The sequence below is a fragment of the Apteryx rowi genome, unplaced genomic scaffold, assembly GCF_003343035.1.
Source record: "Apteryx rowi isolate R43461 unplaced genomic scaffold, aptRow1 scaffold_181, whole genome shotgun sequence".
NCBI classification, from domain to species: Eukaryota; Metazoa; Chordata; class Aves; order Apterygiformes; family Apterygidae; genus Apteryx; species Apteryx rowi.
This window is the reverse complement of record NW_020448097.1, coordinates 191,106-212,893: the sequence shown is the minus strand read 5'-3', so window position 1 is coordinate 212,893 and position 21,788 is coordinate 191,106. Positions and strand designations below refer to the sequence as shown.

The 21,788-nt window shown below is 44.5% G+C and overlaps 2 protein-coding genes and 1 long non-coding RNA gene across 5 annotated transcripts in view; 2 read left to right on the top strand and 1 right to left on the bottom strand.

Annotated features, from left to right (window-relative positions):
- Positions 1-17,737, top strand: part of CASR (calcium sensing receptor) — a 41,190-nt gene extending 23,453 nt beyond the window's left edge. Inside the window, exons 4-6 of one of the 2 annotated variants that reach the window (XM_026061495.1) lie at positions 8,777-9,007; positions 12,767-12,890; positions 15,753-17,737. In XM_026061495.1, the coding sequence (XP_025917280.1) occupies positions 8,777-9,007; positions 12,767-12,890; positions 15,753-17,203 (1,806 nt within the window). In that variant the 3' untranslated portion in view covers positions 17,204-17,737. Of the gene's footprint in view, positions 1-8,776; positions 9,030-12,758; positions 12,891-15,752 lie in introns of both variants that reach the window. The other variant, XM_026061494.1, reaches the window with a different exon arrangement.
- Positions 17,738-21,055: 3,318 nt separating this feature from the next.
- LOC112963953 overlaps positions 21,056-21,788 on the bottom strand; it is a 1,313-nt gene continuing 580 nt past the window's right edge. For both annotated transcript variants that reach the window (XR_003252792.1, XR_003252791.1), the window contains exon 2: positions 21,056-21,546. This is a non-coding gene — a long non-coding RNA (uncharacterized LOC112963953). The remainder of the gene's footprint in view (positions 21,547-21,788) is intronic.
- Positions 21,540-21,788, top strand: part of LOC112963952 (cystatin-B-like) — a 7,265-nt gene continuing 7,016 nt past the window's right edge. Inside the window, exon 1 of the mRNA XM_026061484.1 lies at positions 21,540-21,784. Coding sequence (XP_025917269.1) covers positions 21,728-21,784 — 57 coding nt within the window. The 5' untranslated portion in view covers positions 21,540-21,727. The remainder of the gene's footprint in view (positions 21,785-21,788) is intronic.

Below are 21,788 nucleotides of genomic sequence, written 5' to 3'. Positions count from 1 at the left end.
ATTTCTGCAAGTTTCTATCGGAGGACCTGCTTCTTTCTCACAAAAATTAAAAATGAAACATATGTGTGTGTGTGCCCGTGTCAGCACCACTGCTGCCCCTCCTTGGGCAGAGGGCACTGGACAGTGGAAGAGGAGGAGAGATGTATCTCTCAGCTGCTTAGGGATCTCGTATCTGTAACAGAAGCAAAACTAAACCAAACCAGTTATCAGTTCAAAATATGCTAAGCTGCACACCTAGGCATGGCAGCTTGACATCCTATGCTTCTCTGGACGTTACTAATCTTTGTGAGTCAGTGATGACTTGCAGCAGTGAGTCCCATCACGTAAACGTGGGTCTTGTAAAAAAGTCTTTTGTTCCTTTTGAATGAAGTCAGCCAGTTTCACGGGTTCTCTGCTTCTGTGAGAATGTAAGTAAGTCACCATTTCCTACAAATCACTATGTGTTACATAAACTTCCTCTGTCTCCCTCCTTGAATTAAATAATCCCACATTTTTTCATTTCTCTTCAAATGGAAGTCAAGCCTGCTGGCTAAGAGCTATCACCACCATCTCTGGACCCTCTTACTCATTCTATTATTTTTTTTTTTTTAAATCAAATGACTAGAACTAAACTCATTTTTCCCAGGGAAAATGTACTACTGGTGTATATATTGGCATCATATTTTCAGTGTCAGTTTTTTCTCACTTTAATATCCTAACATTTTGTTGCTTTTTCAGTTGCATAATACACAGAGTTTTTTCAGTGAGCTGCCTAGAATAATGAACAGGCCTTTTTCTTGAGTGGTTACTGTTAATTTAGCTTCCAATAAAGATTATGAGCATCTTAAATTATTACTTCTAGTACCTGGCAATTTGCATTTGTCATATACATTTAGCCTTCAGTAGCGCTGTTCATTTACCTAACTTTACAAGGATGTCATTCAGGTCTTAGATAAGCACAACAACCCTGAATCTTCTCAAGTTGTTCTCAGCCTTTGTACAGCTATTCTTGAGTCTTGAACTGAACTCTTTTCTTTCAGTGTGATTTTGGGTCACTGGCAGAGCTGGCATTTCACCGCAACTGGGTTGTCCACCCCATCTTGTTATTCCAAGCCCGAATTCCTCCACAATATTGTCAGTGAATCTCTGGCTGACTGTCACTGTTCCCTCTCTTCAACTCTTCACCCCCAGCCCTTCTTCCAGAGTTAATCTCCCTCTGTAATCTGCGTTAATCTGGACTGATAGCAAACCTGACAGTTTCAATCCTGGCGCACAGCTCAGTCCTTGTACAGTAGGTGATGACTAGTCTTCATTATTTTAGCGTAAAGTGCCCACTATCCCAACCACAGACCAGGCACTCCTTGTGCATGAGGCTCCATGTGCATAGCAAAAGGTCATCTCATTTTGTTGTGCAGTGTTTACAGCGAGAATCCTAGCTCTGTTCCTGGGCTCCTTAAACTTCTTCATCTGGGCTACCCTTATAATGCTAAATTGTATCAATAGTCACTTTTTCCACAGTAGAAAACCAATGGAAACAAGGCAGCTTAACTGGAATGGCCCAGGTTGTGCGTGGTAATAAATTGCCTCCTCCATTGTCTAACAGATTCTGTCACCTTCAGGACATCCCTCGGAAAAAGGCAAGATGTATGGTGTTGGCATATCCTGGTGTCTTGGTTAAAGAAAACATCAGCTAATGTGATAGCTGAGCTTTCAAGTCCTTATGCCTATTACAGCATCATGAAAATATCTCCTCCAGGTGCTTGCCTACGAATCTGAAACAACAGGGAAGAGTGGACCCTCAGCAATTCAAAGCGAATGGGAGGACTTGCCATTTTCAGCTCAATTGCCAGTTTTTCATCTTCACATCGAGCCACAAAGTGTGATCAGCTTCCTTATTGGTGGTTCTGTCTCAGGTCTCTGCTAATCAGAGGATTCAGGACGTGTTACTTTTGTTTAGTCCAGCTGTTACCAGAATTTACAACAAGCCCATATTGGTTGCAGCTAGCAAGCTTGTGCTTGGGAGTACAAAAGTTCAATTTCGGACATTTACATACACACCAATTTATCTGCTGCCTGTCAGCATTTACAATTTAAGTTATTTTTTTTTGCCTACCACAGGCCCCAATACTAGCGGCACAAAGTAAGCACTTACTGGATATCAAGAAAAAGTGGAAAAATGCCATAAGGAACTGGCAAGGCTAAACAGCAGGGTAAGGGGTGTTCATTAGAAGCAAGGCAGCATTCTTCAAAAAGTTGAGCTGTGTCCTGTTCAGTGAGTAAAACTGAAAGTATCGTAAACTCTGGCAGGCTAAATGTAAAAATAAAATAAGGCAGGCCAAAAAATTGTTTGAGGAACAGGTTGTAAGTGGGGTAAAAGCTCATAAATCCTTTCTTAAACACTTCAGGAGTAGGAAGCCTGTCAGTCTGTTGAGCCATAGATAATCACTGTAAAAGAAGAGAGAAGGCAGAAAAAAAGTGTGATCACTATGGAAGAACTTGAGAAAGGTCCTGAGCTAAAACCCTACTTATGGGGGACTTGTCAGAGGATCTGTATGAAACTGAAGTAACTGTAGAAGAGACTAGGGAACACAGGAGCAAAATGAACTTTTTTGTTACTATTATTACTGTCTGGCAGGATTGAATGATGGTGTTCACCAAGAGCTCTGCCAGAATGTATGGATGAAGTAGCTGAAGTGCTGACTGTGGTGCTCAACCCCCTGCTCAAAACTGTCTTGGACCCTGAGACCTGGAAAGTGGCAGATGTGCCATTGATTTTTAAAAAGGGCTCTGGGGGAGATCCAGGGAACTACCGAAGCCTGACTGGGCCCATTATTAGAAACCGTAGTAAAGAATTAAATGAAGAGACACAGGGATAAAGGGAATATATTAAGAAGGAGTCAGCATGACTTTTTTAAAGGATAGGACTCATCAGCCTGGGAAAGAGATGACTGAAGAGAGATCTGATAGAGGTTTATAAAATCCTGAGAGGCATGGAAAAGGTGACTAGGAAATGACAATTCTTTGTCTCTTCCAACATAACCACGAGGGGCATTAAAAGACATTAGCAGATGTCCTGTTCCAATAGGCAAGAGGAGGTGCTTTTCTCATAAAATGCAGATCTCCTTCCTTTAGGCAGCTGTGGCTGTGAAAAGTTTGTGCAGATGCAGAACACAAAGTGCAACGTCATGGAAGAAAAATCCACCGAGGGTTATCGAGTGCAAAGACCTTTGGCATAGGAAGTCACTGAGCTGCAAAATGTGTGAGAGTTTTCTGGGGAAGTGTCACGTCCACCTCTGTTTCCTAGGCATTTGCTGTTGGCTGTGGTCAGAAATGGGGTCCTGGGGAGATGGGCCACTGGTCTGACCTGATACAGGTGTATTTGTATTATATTCTTATGTTCCTTCCATAAGAGTGGAGACCACATTAGCCAGAATATTTAGCCTGGATAAAGCATGGGATACTAAGTGGCTTGGAATAATCTTTACAGGAATAATGGCAGGGTAAACTAGAGAGGAATTTACAAGTCCTTTCTGATAATGAGTGTTTTAATTTAAAAACATTCTAATTCAATGCGTAGCCTGTGACAGGAAAAAAAAGGAACAATTACAGAAAAAAAAAACATCTGAAGGTAGTAGCATACAGAATGCTCTCCCTATTGGCTTCTACCAGCTTCTGATGATGTATTGACCTAATGTGTTCAAGTCATGTGGCCATCACTTCTTTCTTAAACTCTCAGTTCTAGGGTATGCCACATACACCCCTGACACATGCTCCTTGCCCTTGCTGAAGCAGGATCTTTTAAGTCTTTGTGGACTGAGTCCTGGGTATTTATGTTTCTATCTTTAGTTACAAAACATAGTGACACGTTTTTAACTGTAAAGGCTTTAGCTAATCATTGATAGGTGTCTATAAAAGAGTGCTGTAGTTGTTCAAGGAAGGTGTAGAGTCTGCAACTTGCTCTTTTAAATTTCAGTGCTTAAATATGCCTTGGCCATTTAAACCTTACTTTCATCCTGTAGAAAGTAACCCTTGTGTGATATACAGGTATCATCCTGGGATTTTATGACAATCTGAAACAGGAACATGTCCTAGCAGCTGTTCAGTTACTGTTTCACAAGCTGCCTCTCACAAATTTAGACCTCAAGGCCAACTTTGGTATTTGGTGGGAAGAGAAAACAGGGTTTCCTTATTTCTGTCATTCCTGTTGTCCCTCTGGTGGGATTCTAGGTAGAGCATGCGTCTTTCTTGCAGGAACTGACACACCTGGGCTCTCCTGCTCCCCAGGTAGGGTCATGTAACTGAATTTGCTACGCCATGCCTGGGAGAAGACAACGTTCAGTGCAGATCAGTGCTTTCTTATGAATATGTACCTGCCTGTTAGAGACATCAGCTCACCAGTGTGTAATAACTTTAATCAAAAAAAGTGCAAGGTCTCCATCTCCTGTCTATACAGATAATATTCAACCCCTCACTGAAATCCTGTCAGGCCTAGCAGAGAGCACAGCAGCTGTTTAGCAGAGTGTTGCAGTTCTGTATGAGAGTGCAATATTGAGCTGGAGTGAAGAGCAAAGTGCCAGAGCAGAGCATTAACTGCAGCATCAGCAGAGGTCAGTCATTGAGAGCTGGTAAAGGAGGGGGTGTCCTGGGCCACTGGAGCAGGAGAGGAGGAAGAAGAAGAGGAAAGGAGAGTCCCAAGAGCCCTCAGCCTCACTTTCTTTTGCAGTGTCCATCAGAGGGTGAGGTCTTCCAGGGACAGGGCTGGGCCTTCATTGAGATCATCTCAGCTGCACAACTTATGGGGCAGCTGGTCTAGAGAGGGGGAGTAATGAGGGTGAGAACAAGAGAAAAAATTCCTGCCTCCACCATCTGACCTATTACAGGCATACCTCGGAGATATTGCAGGTTCAGTTCCAGAGCACCGCAATAAAGCGAATATCTCAATAAAGCGAATATCACAATAAAGTGAGTCACATGAATGTTTTGGTTTCCCAGTGCATATAAAAGTTATGTTTACACTATACTGTCTTCTATTAAGTGTGCGATAGCATTATGTCTAAAAAAAAATGTACATACCTTAATTAAAAAATACTTTATTGCTAAAAAATGCTAACCATCATCTGAGCCTTCAGCGAGTCGTAATCTTTTTGCTGATGGAGGGTCTTACCTCAGTGTTGATGGCTGCTGACTGATCAAGGTGGTGGTTGCTGAAGGCTGGGGTGGCTGTGGCAATTTCTTAAAACAAGACAGCAATGAAGTTTGCCGCATCGATTGACTCTTCCTTTCACAAAGGATTTCTTTATAGCATGTGATGCTGTTTGATAGCATTTTACCCACAATAGAACTTCTTTCAAAATTGGAGTCAACCCTCTCAAACCCTGCTGCTGCTTTATCAACTAAGTTTATGTAATATTCTAAATCCTTTGTTGTCATTTCAACAGTGTTCACAGCATCTTCACCAGGAGTAGATTCCATCTCAACAAACCACTTTGCTCATCCATAAGAAGCAACTCCTCATCCATTGAAGTTTTATCATGAGATTGTAGCAATTCAGTCACATCTTCAGGCTCCACTTCTAATTCTAGTTCTCTTGCTATTTCCACCACATCTGCAGTTCCTTCCTCCACTGAAGTCTTGAACCCCTCAAAGTCATCCATGAGGGTTGGAATCACCTTCTTCCAAATTCCTGTTAATGTTGATGTTTTGACCTCCTCCCATGAATCACGAATGTTCTTAATGGCATCTAGAATGGTGAATCCTTTCCAGAAGGTTTTCAATTTACTTCGCCCAGATCCATCAGAGGAGTCACTATTTATGGCAGCTGTAGTCTTACAAAATGAATTTCTTAAATAATAAGACTAGAAGGTCGAAATTACTCCTTGATCCATGGGCTGCAGAATGGATGTTGTGTTAGCAAGCATGGAAACAACATTAATCTTGTTGTACATCTCCATCAGAGCTCTTGCGTGACCAGGTTCATTGTCAATGAGCAGTAATATTTTGAAAGGAATCTTTTTTTTCTGAGCAGTAGGTCTCAACAGTGGGCTTAAAATATTCAGTAAACCATGTTGTAAACAGATGTGCTGTCATCCAGGCTTTGTTGTTGCATTTATAGAGCACAGGCAGAGTAGATTGAGCATAATTCTTAAGGGCCCTAGGATTTTCGGAATGGTAAATGAGCATTGGCTTTAACTTAAAGTCACCAGCTGCAGTAGCCCCTAACAAGAGAATCAGCCTGTCCTTTGAAGCTTTGAAGCCAGGCATTGACCTCTCCTCTCTAGCTATGAAAGTCCTAGCTGGCATCTTCTTCCAGTAGAAGGCTGTTTTGTCTACACTGAAAATCTGTTGTTTAGTGTAGCCATCTTCATCAATTTTCTTAGCTAGATCTTCTGGATAACTTGCTGCAGTTTCTACATCAGCATTTGCTGCTTCACCTTTCACTTTTTGTTATGGAGACGGCTTCTTTCCTGAAACCTCATGAACCAACCTCTGCTAGCTTCAAACTTTTCTTCTACAGCTTCCTCACCTCTCTCAGCCTTCATAGAATTGAAGAGAATTGAAGGGCTTTGCTCTGGATTAGGCTTTGGCTTAAGGGAATGTTGTGACTGGTTTGATCTTCTATCCAGACCACTAAAACTTTCTCCATATCAGCAATAAGGCTGTTTTGCTTTCTTATCATTCGGTGTTCACTGGAGTAGTACTTGAATTTCCTTCAAGAACTTTTCCTTTGCATTCACAACTTGGCTGTTTGGCGCAAGAGGCCTCGCTTTCAGCCTATCTCGGCTTTCAACATGCCTTCCTCACTAAGCTTCATCATTCCTAGCTTTTGATTTAAAGTGAGAGATGTGCAACTCTTCTTTCCATTGAACACTTAGAGGTCGTTGTAGGGTTATTAATTGGCTTAATTTCAATATTGTTGTGTCTCAGGGAATAGGGAGGCCTGAGGAGAGGGAGAGAGACGGGGGAATGGCCAGTCAGTGGAACAGTCAGAACACACACAACATTTATCGATTAAGTTCGCCATCTTATATGGGCGCAGTTCGTGGCGCTCCAAAACAATTACAAAAGTAACATCAAAGATCACTGATCACAGATCACCATAACAGATATAATAATAATGAAAAAGTTTGAAATACTGCAAGAATTACCAAAATGTGACACAGAGACATGAAGTGAACATATGCTGTTGGAGAAATCTTGCCAATAGATTTGCTTAATGCAGGGTTGCCGCAAACCTTTAATTTGTAAAAAAAATGCAATATCTGCGAAGTGCAATAAAGTGAAGCGCAATAAAACGAGGTATGCCTGTATTCAAATACTGAATAGCATGGTAATATTTGGAAGTGTTCTATCAACATCACACAGAAATCAATGGTATTACCAGCCATGTCCTGTTTGGTCCTACTCTGATTTTTCCAGATTCTCTCAGGCTGGCATTAATACAGACAGTGAGATAAGAGGAGGGCCTCTCTGCAGCTCTGGGGATGTCAGCTTGAGACAGGAGAGTCTCAAAGGGAAACAGAGAAAAATGAAACAATTTAGCAAAACTGACAGGAATTAATGAAATTATTCTGTTCCTCTGTCTCTGCACTTCCAGGTGAAAAGACTTCAACCAAACAATTTTGTCTGTTCCATGTCTGCAGGGTGAGGAGGGCTTTGCCTGCCCAGACAAAATGATTTCATTTTATTTTTTCTCATATTTTGTCATTCAGGATTGTATGTTTGGAGACCTGCATGTAAGGGAGAGAGAAAGGGACTTACATGCTGTCAAAGGCACTAGAACTGCGGCAGCAACTATGACACAGTGCCATAAGGACTGCTGCCAGCCGGAGGCCATCGGTGTCACCTCGGCTTTTTGCATAAGCTTTGTAGAGAAACTGTCTGAGAATATTAAATGGCAAAAAAATTGATAATTGCATAAATGAGCAACTAACTTATGAAGACTAGAAAAATACCTGCAATATGGATTAATTGTATCACAACTCCTAGTATAGGCTTTCTTACATGCTGCTGTTTCTTTCATCTACCTATCAGGCCAGGCGGATCATTAATTTTGCTGCAGTGTTCCTGGGATTAATTGCTCTTGTTCACAGAGTACGATAGTTTAAGACATGAGGTGAAAATTACGGGAGCCGACATGTGGGGACAGACAGAACGTGATTATCTGAAACTCTGCAACCAGGGCCAGGAGACAACAAAAGTGCTGTGAACTCTCCAGGCCTGCCACATGGTGAACAAGTTTGATTCATTGTTTCTTACAGAAGTGCATTGGCCTTGGGGTTTTTAAGTCAAAAGTCGAGTTTGAATTATTTCTCAAGCATTTCTGTTTCTGAGTGATCAAAGATGAACTGTGCCAAATGAGAGCATATGCAGAGTGGTTGCAAGGGCAGGGTGAGAGGAATGCCTGGATGACTGAAACACTTCAGTGGCTGTTGCCACTTTTCTGCCCATGAAGGAGAGCTGCAGTCTTACAGAGGTGACTGGAAGGGCCTGGAGAGGAATGCTAAAAGGCTGACATGGGTAGCACCTGGTAAGCAAAGTGTTACAGATGGGTGCCATCTACCTTAGTTGCCATAATACCTTGTGCTATCTCCAAGGTTTCTACAGGGGGGGGAGAGAGAGAGGGAGTGTGTGTGTGGTGTCTATGAGAGAAAGCCTGCTACTGCTGTGATTAAGTGATTTTTAAGAGATTAAGGACTGCAGTAAAGTGATTGTTTTTGGTTTTGTCCACATGGCAGATCTGTGCTATGTTAGGGCTGTGACATGCAGGTATTCATGGTGTCTCTGTTTCTCTTTGCAGGTTCTGAAGCATCTGCGTCACTTAAATTTCACCAATAACATGGGAGAACAGGTGGATTTTGATGAGTTTGGGGACCTGGCAGGGAATTACTCAATAATCAATTGGCATCTCTCTCCGGAGGATGGCTCAGTCATCTTTGAGGAGGTTGGGCACTACAATGTTTATGCCAAGAAAGGGGAGAGGCTCTTTATCAATGAAAACAAAATCCTGTGGAGTGGATTCTCTAAGGAGGTAAGTGCTTATATTCTTACAGCAATGTTTCCCAAACTTCTGAAAGCTGAAATTTGAAATAACTCTGCATACTGCACACATTATGTTTCCATGTCTCATTAAAAGGCCCATTTATCTTAGCGTGTATGCATTTTCTGCCCTAGTCCTTTACACCGTCATTACCCACTTCTGGAAATAATGGGCTGCTTCTTCTCCCTTCCAATATGTTCAATGAGCCATGGAGTTGTTATGGATATTAATGTTTTAAATAATGTTTTTTTTCTGGCCCAGATAGTTAGCTTAGAATTTTGTAATGCTGTTTCCACAAGGATGAGAAATTCCTTGCTCAATGCTGGCTGTCGACAGTCAGGTTTTCCTAAGTGCGGTAGTTTCATTGCTGAAAATGGCCACCTCTTCCACTCCCAGTACCTTTGTATCAAGAAGCATTTCTTCCTTCTCCTAGTCAAATTCACAGCTGTTTTCTGCAGGCTTCACCCTCCAAATCCCACAGCCTTCCGCACACCCTTGCCTTGCAAACCAAACAGAACAAAGCCTGTTAATCTGCCTGTGTTAGCTTGGATCTCCTGTTCAAACTGTGAGCTGCACCAGTATCTTTTTTTATCTACTGGAAGAGACTTGTTCAGTCTCAAAGGTACATGAAGTAGCCATTGACTTTAGTTAGACATAAGTCCTGCTCCACCTACTTGCAGGTATAAGATCTTTCCAGCATAACCATATCTTCACTGGTGTCCAAGGCTGTGTCTCCCCCATGTGATGGGAATGCAGTGCAGAGAGCTCTGGGCAGGAGCCAGGTGAGCTGCTGTAATCAACAGTAGCAGCCCACTCCACCCTAGATAAAAGCCATGGCTCCTAGAGGGGCTACTGAGCAGGCATGTGGCTTGAGGGGTGACATGGAGTGTTAGCTTAGCAGGGTCACTGCCAGGCTCCGCTGCAATGCTTAGACATGTTAAATTAGTACCTGATTAATGAACACAGCAATTCACCTCAAGTGATTATTCATTTTCACTGACAGCTCCGGTAACTGTTGCTGCAGTGGCTACATTTGCCCAACATGTTTATACCATCAGTTAACCCTCGTTTGACTCCAGATTTACCAACTTCAGTTATGGGTTAAATTCAGAGCTCTCTGAAGGGGGCATGGGTCAGACAGAGCACACTGCAGCAGGAATACTGAGCTCAGGCCTTTCTAATCCCAGTTGAAGACTGTGAGCCTAAACTACAAGTGGAGTTAAAAGCATGTGATACTCTAACCCCGTCTGATAACTGCAAATGCTGTTGACACCTCTTCCAAAAGTTAGGATGTTAGCTCCCTTTTTTTCGCTTAAACAGTGTAATTACATTCTCTTGGTCTAAATTCCTCTGACAGCACAATATTTATCTTCATTTTTTGTCCTAAACTATTATAAACATGGCTGTACATTGCCGAGTGTCATGCCAAGGCATGCAAATTGTGTTCCAGTTAAAGGGATTGTGATCTCTCTGTCTACTGTAGCTTTTTTTCAATTTATAGACTCTGAATTTCTTTCAGATAAAAGACCCTGTTCACAGAGAATAGCCAGTACTCTACTCACTGATGCCTTCTGTGCCTCATTCTTCATCAAAACAGATTAAATGTAGTTAATTTTAACAAGGGAACTGTAGTATTGGTCAGACTTGCAAAAGAACAAGTTAAAGAGTAGGCAGGATAGATATATTAATTTTGGCAGAACTTGATGAAATTTCCCACAGAATACTTAGGGAGTCAGCCAAAGCAATCTCAAAAGTACTAGCAATTTATCTTTGAGAAGTGTGGAGAATGGGTGATGTCTCAAAGGATTAGAGAGGGTAATCGTAATACCTATTTTTAAAAGGAGACATTGGAGAGCCAAGGGAATTACACACAATTGAGGCTAGCTTCAGTAACCAAAAAGATGTGATAAAAAATTATAAAAGTTTATAAATACTTAGAGGCTAATAAACTGATAAGAAAGAGCCAACATGAATTTGTCAAGAGCAAATCACATCAAACCAACTTAATTTTTCTCCTTGGCAGGATAATCAGCTTAGTAGGTAAATGGGAAGCAGTGCATTACTTCGGTGAGGCCTTTGATTCAGCCTCATACAGCATCTTCAGTGGCAGCCTAGGGAAAGGTGGTCTAGACTGAGGAACTGCTCGATAGATGCCCAGCTTGCTGTCCGAAGGAATAGTTATTAATGGTTTGCTGCAAAGTGTGCTTCAAGTGGGGAGCTTGCAGGGATTTGCCCTGGATATGCCTCTAATTAATTAATCAGTCCTGTTTAACAGCTCAGAACTAGTGTTTGCAAACTATGCTGCAGGTACACTTCAGAGTGATAGGCAGTGGTGTCTGCACTCAGCTGCAGGCAGATACATCAGCCATAAAATGGGCATCTCCACCTAGATGTTGCCACTAGCTGTAACTGAGGGCTTGCTTACCTTGTGGCTAAGGTCAGTGCCTGGACAAAAGCAATTTCCAAACCATACCCTGGACTCACTGCATTCATACAGGAGCTTTCTGGAAATCAGCAGATTAGCAGCACTTGGGCAAGGCAACAGGACAAGTGAGGAAATAAAAGGGTTCAGATCCTTGTGTGAGGAATGGGGAAGGAGGGAATGGAGGCTGTTACCTTTCAGCATAGTGGCAAACCTTCAATAAGGTGAATGGAAGCTTCCAACCAGAGCAGCCCTTAGCTGCTTACAGATCAGGGCACTTTACCAGCAGTGGAAAGTGTGAGTTTAACTCCCCTGAGCTGGGAAAGTCATGTTCTGTGTCAGTGCCTTAATTTATTTGGGAAAAGGTGAGCTTAAGCTCAGGTCGTGCTTTTGTGTAAGAGATCCTGACTTCCACCTGTTGTGCTGAATTTCTTGTCAGTGTGTGTAGGCATGCACTAAGCATGCCTGTTGGACCACTCGCTGCCAGGACATGAGCATGCCCAGTAAGCTAACATAGTATAAATGCACAGCCAATAGCCAACACACATAGTCATTTGCAGTAGCAGAAGTCTGGGAGTGACCTTTCTGATGAAAACTTAGGAACATAAACAGTTAGGTGGAGGCTTTATAGATCCCTTCTATGGATTTAAACATGGAAAACCTAAGGTGTACCCCATGTGGATGTACACTCCTTTTTCTGGATCTGCATATAGGTGCTGATTTGCACTTTTAGATGTTCAGAATTCTAAAACCAGGAAAAGCTCTTCTTGTTTAGTTAATTCACCTTGTTGCTTCTGGGTTTGAGAGGATCTTCAGGAGAAGAAGCTTGGAGTGGGCTTTAAGGACCTGTTTTAATTCCCATAAATCATTACCAGCTAATATGCAATATATAGCAGAGAGAATGAATTGGGGGTCAGTAGTCAGAGCCCTTCCTCTTCAAGGCTGATTCGAATTCCTGCCAGTAGAGATTGATCTTCTCTTTTTAAAATCATCTGATGACTGTTTTATAGTATATGTATCATGGGTCACATACCGGTTCCCAGTGCCCACAACACAGTAGAGATTACAGAGATCTGCTGATCTTCCCTACCATCCTTTGATGTGATCCTTCAAACAAATGCATGGAGAATATCACTGCAGTGAGCTGGGGGAAGACCAATGTGCAAGATGTGTCTTTTCTGTGGAAAGAAGAGGTGAATCTCTGAGGCTGTCAATCTAGCATGTCAATCAAGCAATAACACCATTGGAGTAAGCACAAGGTCCTCCTGCAGGAAGGCTCCAGAAGGGCCACTGTCACCATTAACCATCCTTGGGCTCTTTTCTTGCAGGTGCCTTTCTCTAACTGCAGCAGGGACTGTCTCCCAGGCACCAGGAAGGGCATTATTGAGGGAGAGCCCACCTGCTGCTTCGAGTGCGTGGACTGCCCTGATGGGGAGTACAGTGATGAAACAGGTAATACCCACAGATCCTCTTTGGGGTTTGCAGAGGACTGTGGGAGGCCTCTTGTGGGCATCACCCACAATTGTGCTAAGGTTGCTTCCCTGTAGTGCTGAGCTGGAGTCCCACAGAACAGCCCACAGGGACTCCTGCACGAAGGTGGGCTAGATCCTTTCCTTGGGAATCTTTTACGAAGTCCATATTAATGGATTTATTAATTTGGCCAAAGTTGCCAAAGTCACAGTCCAAACAAACAGGTGCCCCACTCCTCCAAAGACCAGGCACAGGAGAGGCAGTGACAGCATAAATTACCCCTTTTGCTGTGCCCTGCTCTGCCAGGGAGCTTCACAGAAAGCCTGGAGGAACTTTCTCTGAAAAACATATGAGAGTTGAGTCCCATGGTCGCCAGGTCTTGTCTTCTGCTAAGCCTGCTTGTCACTCCTGCTCTGAATTAGGAAAAGGCAGAGAAATTGAAAAAGACTTGCATGTAGGAAGCCTCTCATGCAGCCATAAGAAAATTCCATTGCACTGTAGCAAAAGCTTTTGTCACTCCAAAAATGTGGAAGAAGGAGATCCCTACCCTGATCCTAAACTCTGTAGTTGTCTGTCTGCCTCCATCTTTTCCTCATGTTGTAAGGGTTTTATTTCATGCTTTATAAAGAAATAAAGTCCATTCCATCCCTGAATTCACAAGCAGAGAGGAGTATTTCCCTTTACGGGGTCACCAACCACAGCTTCTGTTGGACACAGACACTACAAGCAACCAGAATCTTTGGGTCATATCAAACATCCATGGACATCTTTTCTGTTGGTTTCAGTGGGAGCTCAGATCGAGCCACTCAGGTTCTGCAGTGGAGGGAAAAAGTAACCTCAGTTTTAGAGACAGATGAAAAATTCTGAATTTCCTACACCATTAGTGCTTCCTTAGTGTCGGGCATCTCCAAGCTAAGAAAGGCAAGTAAATCCTTGCAGAACAGCAGGCCCCTCTGCACTGCTGAATGCTCAGGATCTCCTCACACCCTCACTAGCAGCGCTGATCCCAGCACATGCTGTAGACCTTGCTTGAGGTGAAAACTTCAGTAAACTGGATGCAAGACTTCACAGTCATTCCTCTCTGGGAGGATCTGATTTTCATCCTATCAGATAGGAATGATAATTTTTTAACATGAATATATAGTACCACGGGGTTCTGGGGGGTAGCATTTTTGAATTAGATAGCAGCAATTCTGGTCACTTGTAAGAGGGGTCTCTTGGTGTTTTCACAAGATTTGGGGAGCTGGCACTGGTGTGCTGGTGAAATTTGGGGTGGGGGGGGTGCGAGGGACTGCGTTCTGCTGTTTTACAGCCAGCCTCATTAAGCTGTGACTGTAATGCTACCAAAGGAGACAATCTCTCCTGCCCTCTCCCAGCTGTTTGTTCCCATCTTTTGTCCAGTAGTAGTGCTGGTACTTGTGTGACCACAGAGCGAGCTGGATCAGGGCCCTGGTCTCCCTGAAAACAAAACTCATTTTTGGCAGGTTTAGCTTCCAGCGGAAACAAGAAGTTGCATGAGCACTACTGCTGACACAAAGGTAGGGCAGGAATGGGCAGCCTCAGAGGAGGAAGGAGATCTGGAATACCTGTTTCAGTGGCAGTGTGGTCTCTAGTCAGCTCGAGACAGCAGTGAAAGCACTTTTTTAGGATGCAATGCTAAATAGCTGCCCCCTTCTCTGGTAGAGGTGGTTGTATTTCCTGGTATTTGCAGTTAGCACTGCTAACTTGCATGCAGTTTGCAATAGCCTTCTAGGTGAAAGGCTCAAGAAAAATAAAAATGACTGACTGAATGAAAGTAAATGAAATGCATTAATGACAAGTGGTGATAGGAGCTTCTGACTGCACTTTCACATCTAGTGCAAGTTTTTGACATGAACAGTGAGACAACCAGTCACTGGGAGAGCGGTGTCATGTCTGATAATAGCTGCTCCTTCCAAAGACCTCTCCAAAATGAGAGCTTGGGATACTCTGCCTTCATTAGCCAGTAACCTTCCAATGAACACTGCTCTCAATCTCTTTCCACCACCATCAAGGGAGCCATGACCCTCACCACTGGAACACAAGACCCATTTGGGTTAGAGAAGAAGTGCAGTAGGTGCAGGTTCTCACCTTTTGATCATGGCAGCCAACGGAGACAGATGTTTCCAGCCCAGTATACCCTAACTAGTTTCCTGTAGGGGAAAGAGATGGAGGCATCAAACTCCCCTCTGCAAGTGTCAGTGGCAGGCTTTGCTGGGTGTGGGGAGACCACTGTTGTTAAGACACGTCTTCCACTGATGTTTCTAAGTGAAATGAGAGTATGGTGGGAGTGCCTGCTTTCCAGGGATGAACAATTTAAACACTTCTAAGATTCATGTCTTTGGAGTATGAAAGAGGCTCCCAAAGCACTTAGGGATGCACACACACTTTTGATTTTCCCTCTAATAGAGGCAAGCAGGATGTTTCAAATGATGATGGAAGTTTGAGAGGTATGAAGACAGAGAGAAGCAGATGATAAAAAATGAAGGAATAAGAAACAGCAAGGGACAGAGCCTGTGTAACAGCTGATAGTAATCAAACATGCAAAGTTTTGCCAAGAAATTGATTTGAAAAGCCAGAGTGCAGGGGAAGGCCTTTTTTTAAGCTGGCATTAAATGTCCTTTGTGTTTTGCTATGTAACCCATTGGAGACTGGTTGTTTCACGGTAAAACACTCCTAGATCTGATACTGGGAACCTGCAGGCACCAGAAGGAAAGATCCTCTGTATTTAAGATGAAGGCCAGTGTGTAGCCCCCATTTATCTCATCAGCCATTTCAACCTTTCATTATAACAAACCTTCTCTTCCTCTGTCACTTACTTTTCAGATGCAAGTGCTTGTGACAAATGCCCTGAGGATTACTGGTCCAATGAGAACCATACATCCTGCATCCCCAAACAGATAGAGTTCCTCTCCTGGACAGAACCTTTTGGGATTGCTCTGACTCTTTTCGCTGTGCTGGGAATTTTCCTGGCTTCTTTTGTCCTGGGAGTTTTCACCAAATTTCGCAATACTCCCATTGTTAAGGCCACAAATCGTGAGTTGTCCTACCTCCTCCTCTTTTCCTTGCTGTGCTGCTTCTCCAGCTCGTTGTTCTTCATTGGTGAACCCCAGGACTGGACTTGCCGTCTGCGGCAGCCAGCCTTCGGCATCAGCTTTGTCCTCTGCATCTCCTGCATCCTGGTGAAAACCAACCGTGTCCTGCTCGTCTTTGAGGCGAAGATCCCCACGAGCCTCCACCGCAAGTGGTGGGGGCTCAATCTCCAGTTCCTCCTGGTCTTCTTGTGCACATTCGTGCAGATTGTCATCTGTGTGATTTGGCTGTACACAGCACCCCCATCCAGTTACCGAAACCATGACCTGGAGGATGAGATTATCTTCATCACCTGCCATGAAGGCTCCCTGATGGCACTTGGCTTCCTCATTGGCTACACCTGCCTCCTGGCAGCCATCTGCTTTTTCTTTGCCTTCAAGTCTCGAAAGCTGCCTGAGAACTTCAATGAGGCCAAGTTCATCACCTTCAGCATGCTGATCTTCTTCATCGTCTGGATCTCCTTCATCCCTGCTTACGCCAGCACATATGGCAAGTTTGTCTCTGCTGTGGAGGTGATTGCAATATTGGCTGCCAGCTTTGGGCTCCTGGCCTGCATCTTCTTCAACAAAGTCTACATTATCCTCTTCAAGCCCTCCCGCAACACAATCGAGGAGGTGCGCTGCAGTACAGCAGCCCATGCTTTCAAGGTGGCTGCCAGGGCCACGCTGAGACGGAGCAATGTGTCACGCAAGCGCTCCAACAGCCTCGGGGGCTCTACTGGCTCCACCCCTTCCTCCTCCACCAGCAGCAAGAGCAACCATGAAGACCCTTTCCCTCTACCAGCCTCCACAGAGAGGCAGCTCCAGCAGCAGCGCGGGTGTAAGCAAAAGGTCAGTTTCGGGAGCGGCACGGTCACCCTGTCGCTGAGCTTTGAGGAGCCGCAGAAGAATGCCGTGGCCAACAGGACCACCAAACGCAGGAACTCCCTGGAAGCACAGAACAGCGATGACAGCCTGATGCGGCACCGGGCTCTGCTCCCCCTGCAGAATAGCGAGTCCCTCAGCGCAGAGCCCAGCTTTCAGGCAGTTTCCAGCCCAGAGTCCAGCTCACAGGAGTCAATGGTGGGAGACTCAAAAGAAGAGGTACCAGGCCCCAAGGAGGAGCCTTCCCTGCCATCGGCTAACTCTCGAAATTTCATAGGCACTGGAGGTGGCTCTGTCACAGAGAACACAGTACATTCCTAACGAAAGAAGACCATGAAAACCACACCAGTCCCCAAGAGGAACTTGCTCACCTCTTGCTTCTGATTGGGAAAGACAACAAAGATGCACATCTGTGACACAGCCCCACCACAGTCTATTGTTAGCGCCGGTAGGGTAACACACATGCCTCCAGAGGAAGGACTGTCCAAAGCCTGTGTCTGGGGACCCTTGAAATGAAATTGCATTTGCTTTATTGAAATCAGGACATCTTGGAAGGACAAGTGAAGATGGCCTCTGGTGGGGCTTAAGCAGAACTCTGCATGCTGCCTTGCCTCTGTAATCTTTTCCTGCCAGACTGCAACTCAGCTGACTGTGGGAGGCAATTAGGCAATTCCACTATACTCTGCTTTTACACTTATGTACAATATTCCTCTTTCCCACTATGTATAATAGCCCCTCTTTATCCAGTATATGTGATCTGTAACCATGTTCATCAGGATTCTCCGTTCTACAAAAGCAAGATACACAGTTTCACTTGGGGAACACACAGTCATGGAGAAAATAAAAAAGCCCCAACATCCTGCATGCTGTGTACAGCCAAGGGTGTGAATGTGTAAAGTATTTAATGTGACAGAGCGCCCTGCTATTTATATTTAGTAATGTCCCAATATCTCCTTTCTGCCCACAAGTGGGAGCAGTAGGAAATACTAGACAATGCTCTTCATAGACTCCGTTACGTTAGACCAAGCTACTAGGTTCCTACTGGTTTCTTCCAGCTGAGGTAGCTTCACCTCCAGCCTGACTGCTTTGGTGGAGGGGGAGAACAGCTTGTCATATCCCCCAGGAGAATGTTGCGAGAGCACAATGAGATGTATCCATGATTGATTATGTCACTAGTAGTTGTACGCTTAATGACATGTTGCTGTTGTAATATTCCACGTGGCATACATGGCTAAACCTTTCACACCATAGTCAGTGTTGTGCTTTGCCATATTAATCTGCCTCATACCTACACATAGTATTGCACTAGTCATGATGATAGTGGTGGGCTTGAAACAAAGCAAATGAAACAAGAGGAAATGGAGGAGTTAAGAGATGCAGAAATATCCCCCCAAAAGTGATAATATAATTGTAGGAAAAGATAAATATTTGAACTGTGCATGCTGGTAGATGACTGGATGAGGAAGACATACAGGCCTGGGCTCTGAGACATGCACCCTGATAAGTGAGTAAATTGGGTATATTTTGGCTCCTACAGGGCATCAGATGTCCAGGAGTTTTACTGGAGATGCCTAGGGTAAGTATTTCCCTCCTGGCCCATCTTGAAGAGAGGGCACCTAGTGCAAGAAGTGTGCACTTTACCTTAAGAGTAAGGACTTTAGAAGAGAGCATAGGAGAACTTCCTTCCTCTTGGTGCTTGTCCTGCTCCCCCAAAAGCAGACATAAGTGCTCCTAGTTTTGCAAAGTATGCCTGGTTCTTCTCCATCCACACTGGAAAAGTTGGAAGTAAGTCATTAGTACAGATTTTTTTGTGGCTTGATGAAACAAAGGGTGCCCCAAGAAAGTTGGACAGGAAAGGGTGAGGTTATGCTGCAGAATTTATTTCCCTCTTCCCAGATCCTATGTGCAAGAACAAGCAGCTGGCATGAAGATGCCAGTTCCACCTCTCATCAAACATGAATCACAGGATCACACAGAATCGCTGAGGTTGGAAGGGACCTCTGGAGATCATCTAGTCCAACCCCCCTGCTCAAGCAGGGTCACCTAGAGCACATTGCACAGGATTGCATCCAGGTGGGTTTTGAATATCTCCAGAGAAGGAGACTCCACAACCTCTCTGGGCAACCTGTTCCAGTGCTCTGTCACCCTCACAGTGAAAAAGTTTTTCCTCATGTTCAGATGGAAGCGTCTGTGTTTCAGTTTGTGCCCGTTGCCTCGCGTCCTGTCACTTGGCACCACTGAAAAGAGTCTGGTCCCATCCTCTCGACACCCTCCCTTCAGATACTTGTACACGTTGATAAGATCTCCTCTCAGCCTTCTCTTCTCCAGGCTAAACAGGCCCAGCTCTCGCAGCCTTTCCTCATAAGAGAGATGCTCCAGTCCCCTAATCATCTTTGTAGCCCTTCGCTGGACTTGCTCCAGTAGTGCCACATCCCTCTTGTACTGGGGAGCCCAGAACTGGATGCAGTACTCCAGATGGGGCCTCACCAGGGCTGAGTAGAGGGGGAGAATMACCTCCCTGGACCTGCTGGCAACAGTCTTCCTGATGCAGCCCAGGATACCATTGGCCTTCTTGGCCACAAGGGCACATTGCTGCCTCATGCTTAACTTGGTGTCCACCAGCACTCCCAGGTCCTTCTCAGCAGAGCTGCTTTCCAGCAGGTCAACCCCCAACCTGTACTGGTGCAGGGGGTTATTCCTCCCCAGGTGCAGGAGTACAGGTTGGCGGTTGACCTGCTGGAACACAGTCTAGACCAGTGCAGAAAGGTATATAGGCCTGCAGCTTAGTGTGAGCAGAGTCCAAAGGACCTGGTGAATGCCTTGGGGAGACTACCACAATTCTCTGGTTTTGCTTGGTTGTTCTTTTGCCAGGGCAGGCAAATAAAACTTATAGGCGACATTACTGCATAAAAATTTTGTTTTGCCACCTCCACTTGTTGCTGATAAGGAAGAGGAGTTGTGGCTTGGGAGACTGCAATGGAAGTCTGGAACCTCTAGGAGCATGATACTAAGACAATTTCCTTTAACCCTTTTGTTGATTTGTTACATTCACCTTGCAATGGGTTAAAATTTTAATTACTGCATATAACTGCATGAACCAGTCCAACTTTAACTGTATGGCCTGCAAATTACAGTATTTGATTACAACTTTTGCACAGCAGGTTAAAAAAAAAAGCTTGAAAACACAAATCATTGTGGCCACACTTGTGAAAATCAAACTCCACCATCGAACCCAGTGAGAGTTGCTCACTGCTCCTGCTGAACATGGCCTACGTCCTTAATTTAGAATACATAGTTTAGACCCAGAGTTTCTTGAGTTTAAATGAGTGCACGGAGATAGCCACTAGGTGGCAGAAATATCTTAAATATATATACATATATGTATGTATATACACACATACACACACACACACACACACACACACACACACACACACACATAGTTGTTTATGGCCCAAACACTCTTCAAAAGTTCAGTAGCCAAATAGTTTTATCGTTATCAACTGTGAATCACTGCTGTAGGCCAAACCTGACACCAGAGTCATCTCTGAAGCTGACAGCACTGAAAGCATCGATGTTCTAAATGAATTGAATGAGGAAGGCACAGGATATAAAATGAAGACTATGCACAAACATACACAACATGAAAACCAGAAAGTCACCAGTGGCTGCCTTCTTTTCAAAACTCAGCACTGTTCACAGGCTGGCGGGAGTACGATATTCACCACCTATACATTCAGTCAATAATGTTGGCATTTATTTCTAAGCTTTGGGGTGTTTTTAATTTTTTATGTCTATATAAAAAAAAAAGTGCCCTTATACATGATGAGGCTTCCACAGCTGCCATAATTTTATAGTGACAAATCAGCCAGTGCTCAGTTTGAGGATGAACCCCCCTCCGCTCCCACTGCACATTTAGCCAGCACTGCAAGCCTCAAGCTACATATTGTGGAGACCCACTGCCTGCAACTTACTTTAGTGGAGCACAACTAAATGCAAGGGAAGCTCAGAAAAAGAGGACACTCTATAAAGGTGATTTGCAACCAAACTCCCTCCTTTCAGCATGCAATACCCACTGCTGATAAATGTAGCTGTTAAACTTGCCAAATTAACCAAGGGATGTTGGGAAAGGCTTCCCCTCCCTCCCCCCCCCAAAGGATCTGGATATTGAAATCAGGGAGAAGTAAACATTTATTTAGAGAGCTGGACACGCAGGCTAAACTCTCGCCAGGGAGCTTCTCTTTAGGAGCAGGTGTTGGCTAATTCACCCTAGTCTTTGGTTGCCTGAGGAAGAGCGAAATCAAGCTGGAAGGTGGAACGATAAAACGCCGAAGGAGAGAGTCCCAGGGAGCGAAACTTTCCATGTTGCTAGAGCAAACACGGGATACAGGTGATGAGTGCTGGGAAAAGTAATACGCTGGGGAAACAAGCTGCAATTCCGAATAGCGTTGCCCATAGCTGCTCCCGTCTGGGACCGTCAGGACTGTGTCACCAGCATTATTTGCGGAGGGCTGAACGTAGTTTTCCGGTAGCTCATTTTGCAGGCAGCTTTTACCTGTAACTCTTTGTGTTTGGTTTCTTTTCTCCTCCTTTAGCTAGCAGACTCCAACGTTTCATGGGATGGGAAGTTTTCTGCGAAGCCTGGAGAAAGCCGGCCCCACTCTCTTTTGTATGAGAGGGTATTAAAAACAAATAAACAAAAAAAAACCCACTACCCTGCTCTACCATTTTCCCGGGGTTACCACCTCTTCCTGGCTGTGTAAGCCGAGAAAAGGCGGAGTGCGGCCGCCCCGCGGGGACGCGCGGGGCCGGGCGGAACCAGGCAGAGCGGCGGCCGCCGCCATCATGTTGTGCGGGGGCACCTCAGCGGCGCGGTCGGCCACCGGCGAGACGCAGCAAATTGCGG